Source organism: Microtus pennsylvanicus, chromosome 1 (genome assembly GCF_037038515.1).
Source record: "Microtus pennsylvanicus isolate mMicPen1 chromosome 1, mMicPen1.hap1, whole genome shotgun sequence".
NCBI classification, from domain to species: domain Eukaryota; kingdom Metazoa; phylum Chordata; class Mammalia; order Rodentia; family Cricetidae; genus Microtus; species Microtus pennsylvanicus.
In genome coordinates, this window is record NC_134579.1 from 32705736 (window position 1) to 32721706 (window position 15971).

Genomic DNA, 15971 nt, shown 5'->3' on the forward strand with positions numbered 1-15971 from the left:
AAGAAAGAAAAGAATAAGAAGCCATGAATTTGAAAGAGAGCAAGGGGCAGTATATGAGAGTATTTGGAAGGAGGTAAAGGGAGGGGGCTATGATGTATCTGTATCCCAGCATTCAGGAGGGAGAGGCAGGTAGATCTCTGTGAGTTAAGGCCAACCTGGTCTACAAAGTGAGTTCCAGAAAAGCCAGGGCTATATAGAGAGACCTTGTCTCAAAAACAAACAAAAACAACAATAAAAAGCACACATTGTTGGGCCAGCAAGACGACTCAGTGGATAAAGCCACTTGTGGCTCACTGACGCAAACCTGCCTCCACAGAGCTGCTCTGTATTAAATACAACCCGTGAAGCACTTTGACTAGTTACGCTTGCCTTGAGAGTTGGTCATTTGCAGAAACCACTGGGACGCTTGGACCTTCTGTCCGTGTCTTCTCTTTCCTTCACGAATTTTCAAGTTTTCATTTATTCAGCAAATATTGATGTAAGAAGAACTTATGGATATCTATTTTATACCTTGAACCATAAGTAAGAACTTATGGGTATCTATTTTATACTTGAACCATAAGCTAATATTTTGTTATTCAAACTGCCCAAGCTTTGACCATGGAGATCTGACATTTCTCTCAGCATAAGTAAAAAAATAACGACAGAAGAGTGAGGACGACTTGCCACTGTGTGCAAGCACTGTGCCTTTTGCCTTGGCATTTAGTTCAGTCCTGGCTCTGTAACCACTGATTTTGCATATCTTATTTAATCTCCGATTGCCAGTTTTCTACTTTTTAAACTATTATGTTTGCCTGTGTGTCCGGAAATCAGGTATATGCCCGGGAGTGCAGATGCCCACAGAGGCAGAAGAGGGCATTAGATCCCCTGAAGCCCAAGAGCCTGTTGAGAATCAGCCTCTCAACAGGGTGACTACTTGAAAGCAGCTCAGGTCCCCTGCAAGGTCAGTTACAGGCTCCTGACCTCTGAGCCGTCTCTCCAGACCCTGAGAAGGAGCTCCTCAACCTGCACACTGTGGATAAAGCCTCATTTGCAGGCTTGGGGTGAGGATGACAGCATTAGTAAATGCATCACAAAGGAACACGACGGTTACATTTATAGACACAGGAATTAGTAGTGGTTACCAAGGTGGGGGAGGGGAACCTGAAGTGATTTAGCAGGGACAGCTTCCCTGCAGGATGACGGAAGGTTCTGGAGATGAAGTAGTGTTGAAAGGCCAGATGAGTGGACATCATGCCACCTGCTTAATTGCATACTGGAAACTGATTAAAACGGTAAATTTGTATTCTCTTTTGCCACTGTAAAAAGTAATATATTCATTGTTAAAAATTCAGAAAATATTTGAAAAGTCCTTCAAAATCCTTAGGAACCTGAGCCAACAGAATAACTCAGTGGGTAACGATGTTTGCCATGAAACTGGACGGCCTGAGTTTGCTTCCAGAATCCACACGGGGGACAGAGAGAATGGACTCCCGTGAGCTGCCCTCCAACCTCCACTGCATGCCATGCCCATAGATAAATAAATATAAAAATAAACAGATCCTTAGTAGCCCCTCAGAAACCATGCTGGTCTTTAAAATCCCTATATCTAGGGGATAGAGAGGCGGCTCAGTTGTTAAGAGCACGTTGTTGCTCTTGCAGAGGACCTGGTGATTCCCAGCACACACATGGCAGCTCGCAGCTACAGGTAACTCCAGTTCCACAAGCATGCAAGAGGTACACAGACACACATGCAGGAAACACACACACACACACAATAAAATAAATATGTCTAAAATAATAATTTAAAAAATCTTGTATCTATTTTCCCATAATGTCCGGAACTCTGTAAAGGCCCTGGATTGTATACACAAGATGATGACAGAAAAAAAGACCTACACGAATTACTTATTCATTTATTTCGGTTTTTCAAAACAGGGTTTCTCTGTGTAGCCCTGGATGTCCTGGAACTCATTCTGCAGATCAGGTTGGCCTCGAACTCAGAGATCCACCTGTCTCTGCCTCCCGAGTGCTGGGATTAAAGGAGTGCACCACCACTGCCCAGTTTAACATGCGTGTATTATTATTAGCTGTGCAAATGACTACGATTAGTTATATTTTTGTTCTCTCTTCAAAAGATGTCTTTAGTGCTGAATTGAAGTCTAACTTCTGGGCTAACAGATATGCGTTATCAAACTTAAAAAGCACATCTAGATGTTTAGATATTTTAAAAAAAATCCCTGACACCTTACTGCCCTCTGTGCCTTCATATCTTTTGCCTACCTCGCAGGGTCCTCCATTGGACCCACGGTTTAATACAGTGTATAAAGGACTCTGCCCCACACCCACAACGTCTCGCTGTGTGGAAAGGGAGACACTGGGGTAACGGGGGTGGGGTGGGGTGGGGAGGCGAGATGGGATCCTCCTGGATGGGATCAGAACCCCGAGGGCAGCCAAGAGCTGCTGGGCAGTGGGGACGACCTCCAGGGCACGCAGAGGACACCCGCCAACCTGGAGGGCCCTGCGGGCGGTCTGTCCGGTCCTGAGCTTACCGCTCCGCCGTGACCCCTCCGGGTTTTCTTTTGTCCCTTCTCCACTCTGGACACCCACCCCTCCCCGTTGTCCCGAGCAGGCTGTCTTCCTTGACAGTCTCCACTCCACCCTCTGCTTCCTCTGGCCCCCTCCCGCGGTCCCCAGCCCTCCCCCACCGGGGGGGGGTGCGCAGTTTCCTGAGTCCCCTCCCCGGTCCGCCCCGCCCCTGTTTTTAAACCTGGCGCGGAGCGAGCGGGTAGGTGAGCACGCTCGGCGAGCGGGACGAGGCGCCGTCGGGCTGCGAGACTAGACTCGCGTGCTGCCCGCACCATGAGACCCGAGGCGGCGGCCGGAGCCCGGGAGGCGCTGGGAAGCTTCTGCCACTGTCCCGGGGATGATCTCGGGAGACCACCGCTGCCGCGCGGGCCCGAAAGGTGAGGGTGTCTCTGCGGCCCCGGTGGAGGTGCGCCCTGACTCAGGGCGAGTTACTTAGCCTGAGATAGACAACTGCAAAACTCCTGTTTGAAATGCAGGAACCCCCGCGGACTCCTGGCAAGGAAATGGGCCAACGCTTGTGCATATTGAGGATCTGAAATTGATCTAGCTGGGAAACACTGGAAGCTGGGGGGCCTATGCGAAACTTGCAAAAGGATCCTGCGCTCTATCACTAAGCGACTACCTATTTTCTTTATACTGGGACTCAGCGTTTGCCCATTCCTGGGACTCAGCTGTCTTTAAGGGTGTGAGATTTAAAGAGATCAGATTAGTTGGGGAGGTAGGGAGGGCACTCCTTGGTGATGGAGAGACAGATTGCCTTTCGGCGTGATAGAACGCTGTAGCATCAAGAGCCTTCCGAGGCAAAGGTGATGTAGTTGAAACCAAACAGCTGTAATGGGAAATCTTGAAGTATCAATGAGAGCTTAGCTGGGAGAAAAATACCTCGACTAACACGTGCCCCAATAATGGTGTTAGATTTGGGGCTTACCTTCTCAGAGTTTCCTTGGGAACAGAGGGCAGAGAATTCTGCAGGAGACAGGAACAGACCGGTAAGGTACTGGCGGACCCGGTCTGCGACCTGAAGAGAACATGGTGTGTGCAGGGCCTCTTTGTCAAGCAGACACTATACTCTCATAGTAACGTTTTAAGGGGCAACAGCAATGCCGGGGATTCAGTCTCTCCCCGTGCTCCTTTCCAGTTCTGTTACAGCTCTGTGGAGACCGTGGGTGCCGCCTCCTGGAGACGCGGAGATGACCAGAACTGTAAGCCGGGTAAGTTAAATTGTGGATGTTGTAGGTAACTGTCAAGCCAGAAAATGGCACCGTGTCCATAGTAATCAACAAAACAAAACAAGACAAAAAAGCAGGAAAGATCTACTCCATGTTCTAACTCAGAAGCGCCTGAAGGTCCAGCAGGTAGCGCCTGACTGAGCAGAGGCTCTAATGGACCCTTTGGGCTCCAAAGCTGTTGCAAGGTCATTTCACGGAGCGAAGGGGGTGGAGTGGGGGTGTGTCTTGGTTCTTCTGTAAACCTGCTGGTGGAAAGGGGAGAGGCCAAATCCAGCCCCCTTAGAGAAAAGCTGAGTGTACATTAGCAGGGGCGGTGGTCCCACAGTGCAAAGAAAGGCAGACATCTGCCTCAAGTGCCCAGAAGGTGCAGATAAAGGCCCCACCCAGCGACTGGCCCTTCAGAAGCACTTTCGACCCCTTCAAGGGCTCCTGGCGGAGCTGTCGTCTGTGCAAATACACTCAAGCAGAGATCTGCAAGCAGAGGTGAATTGCCACAGCCATTCCTTTATCTTTGCACCGTCCCTTAATTGCATTTAACTGGTTAAGGTAACGACTTGCTTACATTTGTTATATTTTCCAATATAAACTGACTTTTGAAACCAAGGAGTTAGCCTGACCAGGGAGGACATGCATTTTATTTACCTGACACCTGTGGAGACAGCTATGTGTACAGATACGTGTAAGAAAAGTTAGGGGTGGCAAAGGAGCCCTCTGCACTCTTCCACAGTTAAGTTATTTTCTTCGTATATTGGGTGTTTTAATTCAGTTAGTAGTAATTTGCTTAAAGAATGAAGCAAATAAAAAGATAGTAGTCTAGTAAGTGGTATTCTAGCCCTAATTACTATGGCTCCAAATTTCTAAACGGGAGATGAATTCTATAGCATTCAGACTCCAGTTCTTAAAAAACAGATTTTAAAAGAGAAGCTCACAAATGACTAGACTTTCCTCTAGGTGAACCATGACTGTGGGGTCACTCTGTGTGTGTGTATGTGTGTGTGTGTGTGTGTGTGTGTGTGTGTGTGTGTGTGTGTGTGAACCCGGAAGTACTCAATGACGGGCAGCCTCGGGCAGGTTAGCCTTTGCTTCTGTTCTGATGAGAACGCCCCTTGTGATGATTGCATCAAGCAAGGCACGGTCGTTTCTAGCTGACTACACTCCACACAAAGCGACCATATCCAGGATTTGGGCGGGTGGGGGAGCCTGGTGTTCTGTCGGGGTTGTAGAACTGACTGCCTTCCCACACCCTTGTCAGGGCAGGTCTTGGGATCCACCCCTGGGTCTTCTGCTGTCACTAGGTTCCACCTTTACCAGGAGCTAACTTCCCTGGTAAGAGAAAGCTCACTCTTCGTTGGTCACAGCCTGTTTCTCCACAGGCCTCCATAGATCGGGCTCCCCAAGTGAGCGGGGTGAGTGTACCGTGCTTGGACTGCAGAGCTTCTGGCTAATACACCCCCTCTTGGCCAAACAGCACAATTCCTCAGCCCCCAGTCTCTATGCCATCGTATAGAGGATTATGGGAGGTACTGAGGTTTGATGACCTGTCCTGGGACTCCCAGCAAGCAGATTTGAAATTATAATAAGATATAAATTTGATACAAGGCCTTCTTTGATCAGAGGAGCTCCCTGTACTCACTTGGTGCCCCTAGAGAGTTGTATCTTCCACTGGACTGGGGAAAAGGGGATAGACCAAATCTGATGATAAACATATGTTCTATCGCTGTGCAGCACGACAGCCCCGGGCCTTGCGGTTTCTTGGCCTCGGTGCCTTTCCATCCCGGCCGCTTGTCCACACTGCCAGGGCCAGTCCTACTACCCAGGCTCCTGCCATAGCCTCCCAGTCAGAGGTCTGTGGCTGAAGTCTCCTTGAGCCTGTTCTTCGGAGATTAAGAGGATGCACACACCTTAAGCTCGGTGCTTAGCTGGTTTACCTTTCTAGTCCCGTTTAATCGCCAAAGTGTGCGTGTTTCCATGTTTCCCTCCGTGAGAACCGGTCTTTTATTAAGCTCTTTTTGAAAGCCAGGTGTGGTGGCTCATGCTTGTAATCCTAACACTTGGGAAGATCTCTGAAAATTGGAGGCCAGCCTGAGTTTCATAGTGAGATCCTGTCTCAAAAGTCAAAAAGGAAAAAGAAAATGTGGCATAAAAAATTAAGGGCTCGTATGTTTGTGGGGTTGGTTTCTTCAGTTCATGAGCAGGCATTGCACGTCCTCAGTCTAGTGAGGACAGGATGCTTGCAGGAAGCAGCTTCTCTCTGGTCGGATTAGCAGCATGCCTGGCGGTCTACCACAGTGAGCTCCGTTCCCACTACAGTCATCTTCAGCAGGACAGCAGGACGGGATTGTGTGCAGCGTCACCACCTCACTTTAGGGACTGTTTAAAATTACAAGGAACTTAATCCAGAAGCTGTTTTCTGTAGTTCGGAAAGGTCAGCCTCAGTGTGAAGGACTGTGTTCCAAAGAACCCCACTTAACTCTGCCCTGAGCTCTTCACAGTGTTAGTATCTGTAGAGACATCCTGTAGGTCAGTTTGCTCACAGATTGTTACACACACACACATGCACACACCACACGCACATACATACGCATGCACTCAGGATGGAACAGCACAGAGAGCAACCAAATACAAAATGTATATTCCTTTCCTTTGATTTTCCCTATAGTCTCCCCTTCCACTAGTGTCCTTTCTTTCCCTTCTGTCTCTTCTGCCTTCATGTCTCTCATATGTGTGTATACATATATATATCCATACATATACACATGCAAATACACACACATGTATGTCTATATATTTACCCATACATTTACACACACAAATACACACACGTCTATCTAGGACCTGGGAGTTGGGGAGATGGCTCAGTAGGTAAAGAGATTGCTGTACAATCATGAGGACCTAAATTCTAATCCCCAGGACCCATGTGCAAAGCCTGGTGTGGGGTGCACCAAGGACTGAGACAGGAGAACCATGGAGCTTACTGGCAAACCAGTCTAGCTAAATAGGTGACCTCCAAGTTCAGTGAGCAACCCTCCCTCAATAAAACTTTGTTGGCAAGCCAGGCGGAGGTGGTGCTCATCTTTAATCTCAGCATTTGGGATCAGAGGCAGGTGGATCTCTGTGAGTTCAGGGCCATCACGGTCTACAGAGAGAGTTCCAGGACAGTCAGGGTTACACAGAGAAACCTCAAAAAAACCAAAGAAACAAAAAACAAAACCAAACAAAACAAAACCTTTGTTTGAGGGAGAGAAAACAATTGGCCATGGACATCTAGTTCCACACACACTCATGAGCAAGCATGCTGCACACACACGCATACAAATACACCATACTGCACACACTCATGAGCAAGCATGCTTGCACACACACACATACAAATACACCATACCGCACACACTCATGAGCAAGCATGCTTGCACACACACATGCATATAAATACACCGTATCACACACATGGGTTTAAGGTCTGAACCCTCAGTTCCTGGACCACTGTGGATAAACAGAAGCAGAACCTGCGAGACACTAACATGTTGAACCGCTCATGTTAGTCCGGCTAGCAGTCGGTACAGACTGCTTCAGCTGGACCGGTAAAGCTTCAGGATGGCACCATCGGCGGATCCTTGACTTCATCTGTGTTTCTACATGCTTGTCTTTACAGTGTGAGCCTTGGGGGAGCCAGCAAACTTCAGGATCAAAAGGAGCCTTTGGGTTCCAGCACCCAGTCAGGTAATATGCTGCCTCTTCACTGTAAAAAGCACGTAAAGACCAAATGATCTTTAGACGGCAGTTCACATTAGCGTTCTCAACACAGTGGAGAGTTAAATATAGTTTTGAGTATTATTTTGTTTCCTTACCAAGGAGTTTCAAGGACATATTATTTTATTTCTGGAATCTATTTGTGATTTTATGCATTTAATGTTTTGTTACAAGCTGGGACTGGTCATATGACAAATTCCATTTGCCCTTCAAACTCACCGGCAAATACTAACCACCTAACTATAACACAGACCGGCATAAACCTCGCTTGTATTTCTGCTTTACCTGTGTTGACGCATTTGGCATGTGCTCTGTCTGCTACAGGGCTCCCGCCCTACTGACACCATAGACTGGGCAGGACTGTGCTGTGGAGAATGACCCCAGCAGGGCAGGGTGTTTGGCAGCTCTTCCCGCTCCTGCCCAGAACCCGCAGGAGCTTCTCCTTAGTCAGGAAGGTGTCCAGACGTTGCCAAGGGTGCTGGAGCCAGGGAAGCACAGACCCACCGGGATCTCAGGAAAGGAGGAGCAAAGGAATTCATAAGTGAGAAATACTAAGAGACGATTGGCGCCATTTTAAACACTTTTCACAGTAACTGGAATCTCCAGTTTTAGAAATCTTGAAACTTTTGGGGTCTCCAATTTGTATGTATTTAAACTTTTCCTTCCTCTTTCTCTCCCTTATCTCTCTCCCTCTCCCTTTCTCCTTCCTCCATTCTGTTCTCTTCTCCTCCTCCTTTCTCTTTTCCCTCCCTCCCTCTGCACCTCTCCGTCTTTCCTCCCTCTCTCTCTCCTTGTGTCTCTTTATGTCTTTCCCCAAGCGCATTTTTCCTTCCAGTGAGAAGGACCCATCTCTCATCTTTCCCTTCACTATGGGAACAGTCAGTTACTCTTCCAGGCCAGGGTCTCAGAGGGTTGGTTATATTCCTGTCCTCTGAGGTGAATGTGTGCAGGGGACCAGACATTTCCTATCCAGGAGGGTTCAGGTCATCCATCCGATGAGAGCGGGCCTTTTAAGATTAGAGCCCAGTTTTGGTTAATATATTTGCTGTGGGACTAGGTTGATTAGAGTGGGGGTGGTTATTAGCTAGTCCCTCAGCAGGTGTCCAGTTCTGTGTTCGGGTAACTTAAAAGCATCGTGTACACAGCAGGCAAAAATGAGACAGAAATGGGGGAACTAAGCGCTTTTGTCAGAAGCCAATGGTTTCTTTGTTTCTTTAATATTAGGCTTTACTTACCCCTTTCAAAGCGACAAGAATACCTGCAGAGCTCTGGGGAAAAAGTGCTGGCCAGCTTCCCAGTGCAAGCCACCATTCACTTCTACAACGATGAATCCGAGTCAGACTCCGAGGAGGAGCAAGAAGAGGAGGCACAGCCCAAGTGTCTACAGAGCCAGGAGGCAGCCAGACAGGGCAGTGGCCCAGGAGGAAAGGGCAGAGTAGGGCTGGCAGGCCTATAGGAAGGAAGGAGGGATGGTGTCCGGGGCAAGGGTCAGCTGTTGGCAGGGGGCAGTGAGTGCTCCAGCAAGTGAAGTGAGTCTGGGGGCAGCCTTGCCAGGATGCATGTCGAGTATGTGCATGTATGTGATCCTCTGTGTGTGTGCGCGTGCGTGCATGCGTAGGTCTGTGTGTGTGTGTGTCTGTCTGTCTGTGTTTGTGTCTGCCTGTGTGATCCCTACCTTTGGGTGTGTGTCAGGTTGTTATCAGGAAGAAGACTTTCGGAGCTCATTCAGCTCTCACTCTGAAAGCTACTCCCTCTAAGAACACCCCCCTCCCTTGCCCAGAGACCCACTATCCAGCCATTCTTGCTTTCATAAAAATTATTTAGATATTAACTCCCATTTTAAGGGTTCATTTGGTTGCTCAGTAGCTGTCTGAAAAAATGTTCTTTTACTTGTATAAAAACAAACAAAAAATGAAATACTGAATAATTTCCACTAGAATAAGAAGGAAGAAAATATGGTCTTTTTAGGGGATAAAATAGGTGTTTCTGAGAGCTGGATAAGGGCTGTGTGCATAAGTTGTAAAGGATTATTTTTTTCTTACTTGGTGGCCAGCATGGTCTTGTTACTTGCGTGGAATGGCACTATTTTTCATTAAAGTATCTTATGTAAAATTACTTTGAATTTTATCATTTTGATAGCCCAAGGACTGTGCTTCTCAAGGTCTCCCCCCCACCCCACACCGGAATTATCTTACCTGATGCTGTGTTCCTGTATATACCACTTTGTATGAATTTTTATTTGGAATAAATATTTTGAAAGATTGTTTGATAGTCATCTTTTCATGTAAGACGTTCTTAGAGTGAATTAGTTCCTGTTCTAAAGGTTTTAAAGATTTTTTAATATTTAGCTCTATTAAAATTTTATATTTTCACGAATGCAAGCAGAGGCCAGAATGATGGCTCAGTGGATAAAGACACTTGCCACCAAGCCCGACGACCTGAGTTTGGTCCCCAGAACTCACATGGTACAAAGAGAGAACTAATTCCTGCGAGTTGTCCTCTGACCTCGAGGCACACATGGTGGCATGAGCACCCCTGCCACATACACACAGGATGCACGCATGGATGAATGAATGAATGAATGAATGAATGAATGAGGAAATGAAGAAATGGAAGAAAGCATAATAACAAGAACTGATGACCCAGGCCTGTCATCCCAGCTACTTAAGAGGCTGAGGCTGAGGCTAAGGAGGAGCACAAGCTCAAAGCCTCAGCTGCAGAGTGGGGTTAAGACGAGCTGGGTACTCAATGAAACCTTCTCAAAAGAACAAAAATAATACGAAAAGAGTTAGGGATGTAACTCAGTGGTACAGTGCTGACCAAGGATGCATGAAGGCCTGGGTTCAGTTAACAGTAAAACACACACACACACACACACACACACACACACACACACACACCAGAATAAAAAGTATTTTAAAAAAGAAAACACAATAAGCTACACCTTTACTGTTCAAATAACACATTAATATTTGAAAATACAAATACAAAGTATTATAACCTAACAGCTCAGAAAGTTCTGTTACAAAGTAAAAGGCATTCTTAAGTTTCCTGTCTTCTTGTAATAAACATCAAATTAATTTTATTTGAGATGGGATCTCGCTATATATCTCTGGCTGGTCTGGAAGTCTCCATGTAGATCAGGCCAACCTCACACTCACAGAGATTTACTTGCCTCTTCCTCAAATGCTGGGATTAAAGTGGTGCTCCACTTCCGTGCTGAATGGTTTTGTTTCCTAGCTTTTTAAAAAATTGTTCCATCCTTTAAAAAAACAAATACCCCCTCCCTTCCTCCCTCTCTCCCTACCTCCCTCTCTCCCTCCTTCTGTGAGGTCTGGTGGCAAGCATATTTATCTGCTGGCCCATCTTGCAGGCCCCAGCAAACTTGTTCTAGCTTCTACAAATGAGAAAGGACATCTGTCTATGCTCGGCTTATTGCACATAGTTTTTTGCTACAAATGACAAGATTTAATGTGTCTTATGACTGAGCAATAATCCATAGTGTCAATACACAGTATTTTTTTAATTTCTAAAAATTAATAAATTTTACATAGATGGGTGCTTTGCTTGCAGATATGTCTCACACCACATTCACACCTGGTGCCCTTGGAAACAGGAGATGGCATTGGATCTGCTGGAACTGAACTGACAGATAGTTGTGAGTTGCTATGTGGGTGCTGGGAATCAAACCTGGGTCCTCTGGAAGATCAGCCAGTAATCTCAACTGCTGAGCCACCTCTCTAACCTGACCTCATATTTTATTTACCCCTTTCCCATGAATAAACACCTAGGCTGATTCCATATCTTAGCTATTGTGAATCATGCCACAGTCAACATGGGTGTGCAAGTATCTCTTTGCTATGATTTAATTTCTTTGACTCATATATAGTACTAGACAGTTTCATGTAGCTGTGACCAGAATACCTGACCAAGACAACTATATAGAGCAAAGGCTTATTTTCTCATTATTTTATTCTACCTCTGCAAGGGAGGGCACAGCATCGACAGAGTGTGAAGGAGGTTGTTCACACCACAGCAGAACAAAAGGGGAGGTCACAGCCTCAACAGAGTGTGAAAGAGACTGTTCACACCACAGCAGAACAGGAGGGAAGGGCACAGCTTCAACAGAGTGTAGGCTGAGGTTTTCTGTCTTGACCACCTGATTCTAAATAAACACACAGATTATTTAATTACATTAATATTAATTACAAATGCTTAGCCAATCGCTCAGGCTTATTACTAGCTAACTCTTACATTTAAATTAACCCATTTCTATTAAACAAAGTCTCATGGCTTTTCCTGTTCTCTCTAGCACACTTTGCTTCCTGGGCAGCTGGCTCAAGTCTCTCTCTGTTCTCCTTCCTCCCAGCATTTTCAGTGTGACTTTCCTGCCTAGCCTTATTCTACCTTGCTACAGGTCAATCAGTTTTTTTATTAACCAATAAGAGTAATACATAATCACAGAGTACAGAAAGATTATTCCACAGCTACAGACTGATGGAGGCTGTTCACACCATAGCAGAACAGGAAGCAGAGATCACAAAGGGATCCATGTTCATGGGCAGGTAAAACTTCAGAGGCTATCCCTAGTGACCAACTTCCATCAGATAGGACCTATGTCCTAATGGTTTCACAGGCCTTCCCCAAAAACAAAACCAAACAAAACCAGTACCATTACCCTGCTGGAGAACAAGCCTTCAGAAATGAGCCTATGGGAAGCATCTCAGATTCAAACTATAGCACATCCAGTCAATAGGACTGCTGGATCATACTGTGGGAAATATGAGCAAAACTTACTGTCTTTTCTATCAAAGGGTTAAATTCAACAAAACATCTAAAAAAAATCATAAGAAGCCTCTTGGAGGAGGGAATGTTGATCACTCCTTTAATCTCAGCACCCTGAAGGAAGAAGCAGGTGGAGTTTGAGGCCAGTCTGGTCTACACAGCAAGTTCCATGCCAGGCAAGGCTACGTAGTAAGACCGTGTCTCAAAAAAGAAAAAGAAGGGCTGGAGAGATGGCTCAGCGGTTAAGGTCACTGGTTTCTCTTTCAGAGGTCCTGAGTTCAATTCCCAGCAACCACATGGTGGCTCACAGCCATCTGTTGCCATCACGTCAATCCCTCTTCTGATGTGTATGAAGACAGGCGGCACATGTACATTGAATGATGAATGAATGAATGAACGAACTAAAGAAAAAGAAAAAAACAAAGCAAAGCAAAACAAAAATGCTCGTTGGCAGACATTCAAATTCCTCTAGGCCTAACCTGAACGTGGTATACCCAGAAAAGGGAAATCTGCCCCACTCAGAACCAGTGATGGAGGATTCACTGCGGGAAGACTTCCTGCAGTGAGTCTGATGAAGAATCAGTGCATACACACGCACTTGTGACAACCGCGGACCGTGTCGGGTGGTTAAACGCTGACGATGCTGGACCTGCCTTAGAAGCCGGTTACCTACCGATAACCTAGAACACACACTATTTTAACACGCCTTTTCACGGCTGCCCCATCGTCCTAACAAGCTGATCTTGTTTCTGAGGTTTCACAAAGCTGTGGAACAGCACCACAGCAACCCCGACTGAAGCCACAGTCACGCCCTGCTGCACCTACTACAACCGTCACAGTTTTATCTACTTGCTAAAAATTGTTGTTTTAAATTAAATTAATTAAGCCGTCTGACATGTTTATGGGGCACAAGGTGATGCTGTGCCTTGCAAACAGTATGCAGAATAACTTAATCAGAAGTTAATTAGCATACCCATCAACTCAAGGAGTTGTGGTTTTTGTAACAAGAACGTTTTAACTTGTGGGAATTCGGCCGGATAAGCCAATGGTATTGGGGTGACAGTCTTATGGGGGTGGGCTTCTCTGGGTAATGACCAGATAAGACTTGAGAGTGAGGGTCAAGTGGGTGCTCACTCTCTGGAGCGCGAGGGAACTGGCAGACCTACATACAGGGAACGAGGTCACAGGGCAGAGTTGGTTCCTGGGGGCAACGGTGAAGCAGCTGGTGACGTGACCTGGACACCTCCTTCTGTCTTGTAATCATTGTGCATGGGTTTAAATTAATAAAAGGTAAAGCAGTCAAAGGAATACCCTTAAACTTGTCTCTTAAAAAACTTGAAATGCACAATGCACTCTTACTCTCATTTTAAAAAAATGTTGGGGGCTGGAGAGATGGCTCAGTGGTTAGGAGCATTGCCTGCTCTTCCAAAGGTCCTGAGTTCAATTCCCAGCAACCACATGGTGGCTCACAACCATCTGTAAAGAGGTCTGGCGCCCTCTTCTGGCCTTCAGGCATACAGACAGAATATTGTATACATAATAAATTAATTAAAAAAAACAAAAAAAATGTTTATTTTTGTCTATGGGTGTTTGGCTTACATGTAAGTCTGTACACCACATGTATGATGGGTGTCTGCAGTGGCCAGAAGACAACCTTGGATCTCTTGGACCGGGGGGAAGGTGGGGGGACAAATGATTGCAAGCCGCCATGTAGTGCTGGGAATGAATTCTAAGTCCTCTGGAAGAGCAGCCGGTGCTTTTAACCACTGAGTCATCTCTCCAGCCCCCACAATGCACTTGTGATCACACTAGCCATCACCATGTGACCGTTGGCTTTGCACCCTGCCGCGATCAACTCCCTACCTCCACTCTCTGAAACCAACACACTATCATCTGTTTCCATGAACTTGATTGTTGCAGATTCTACAGACAAGGAGTAATCTACAGTATCTGGTTTTAATACCTGTAGTATTTCGATTTTAGCAGTGTTACCAAACTCTATTTGTATTTTCTAAAATGACAGGATGTCTTTCCACTTGAGACTGAATCTTTGGCCACACCAGCCTTAATATGTCCAATGATATGGGATGCCCTTCCGTGTATGTGTTACTCTTATTGGTTAATGAATAAAGCTGCTTTGGCCTATGGCAGGGCTGAAGATAACCAGGCTGGAAGAGATAAGAGAGAGAGTAGGTGGAGTCAAGGAGACACCATATTAATTACAACACTGCTTGGCCAGAAGCTTAGGTATATTTCTAGGTAGCTCTTAAGATATAAGACATAAGACAGTTGTGAGCTAACATGTGGGTGCTGGGAATTGAACCTGGGTCCTCTGGAAGAGCAGCAAGTGTTCTTAACCACTGAGCCATCTCTCCATGACGAAACAGGACAGTGGTTGCTTTGTGCTGCCCCAGACACAAAGCACAAAGACACTCAGGAATGGTACACGTGTCCTGAAGCTGGGTTATGGTGACTGTTGTGCAGATTGACTAAGGTATTTGCATTATGTGAACCAGCAGGTGGATATGTAATACATAAATTACAACCTAAAATTATTTAAAGCCACTTAGACTCTATTGAAACATTTTTATTGAGACACTGAGCTATTTGCTCCAGATTAATTTTTATTTCTTCCCTCCCTCCTTCCTTCCTTCCTTCCTTCCTTCCTTCCTTCCTTCCTTCCTTCCTTTCTCTCTTTTTTTCCAGTCATGACAGAATTTAAACGTTTAAAAGTAGTCATAAGGAGAAAGCTCTAACTTGAGCATCCCATTTCTACCTGGCATCTCTGGGTTTTTGACCCGGGTTTATTCATCAAGCTGCTGTCTTCTGAAAACTTGCAGTGACCTCTGAGCCGTCCATCACAGAGAGGTAAAAAGGTCTCAGGTGTACTTTAAAGATAATGAGTTCAATTCCAAAATAAAACGTGAAGAGATGAGCAATTGCTCATAACAGGTCATCTTGAGGGTAGGTCTTTGTGTTTTGTGTTTGAAGAACATGTTTTAAGCTACTTCAGATTGCTAAACACCATAGTAGGGTCAATATACAAATTTAAATTAGGCATAAGAAGTAGGGTTTCTTGTATCAACAATGAAAATCACAACAGTTTCTTGGGATCTCTCTGGATGAATCACACACCCGCAAATTCAATCATTTTTCATGTAGGGCTTTGTTTTTTGGTTTTTTTTAATAATATGCCTCCTTGAGATACTTAGTCACTGTACACGTCACTAACAGCGATTTAAAACACTTATCTTAAAGCACACTTTTCACCAACAAAAGCAGATGTGGAAAAGTGAACTCAGAAGTGCCTGATAACTTTCGAACATACCACAACTTCCAGAACACCAGCCAGCTGCCTCTTTCGGTCTCTTTGCCACCAGTAACTACTCTTCTCTTCTGATTTCCGATACCGTTGTAATTACTTATCAACATCAGTCGTGGCTACTCATTTGCATCCGCATTCTTTCTCTTGACACATTGTCTGTCATCTCTGCGACATTCTACCGTGGGAACACAGCACCACCTCCACATTCTGTGGGTGGAGGCTTGGGGTGTCGTGAGTAATGAGACTATGATATTTTTGATAGGCCAGTTGTGCACATGTGTGGAAATGTCTACCAACTGCCATCATTATGGTTA

General features: G+C 45.7%; 1 protein-coding gene across 1 annotated transcript; it reads left to right on the forward strand.

Annotated features, from left to right (window-relative positions):
- The first annotated feature begins 2743 nt into the window (after positions 1–2743).
- Ripply3 (ripply transcriptional repressor 3) lies at positions 2744–9122 on the forward strand. The gene is given in 5 exon segments (XM_075960749.1): positions 2744–2945; positions 3707–3779; positions 7450–7517; positions 8772–8961; positions 8963–9122. Coding segments are annotated over 5 exon segments (459 nt in total). The 5' UTR covers positions 2744–2841; the 3' UTR covers positions 8987–9122.
- Positions 9123–15971: the final 6849 nt, after the last annotated feature.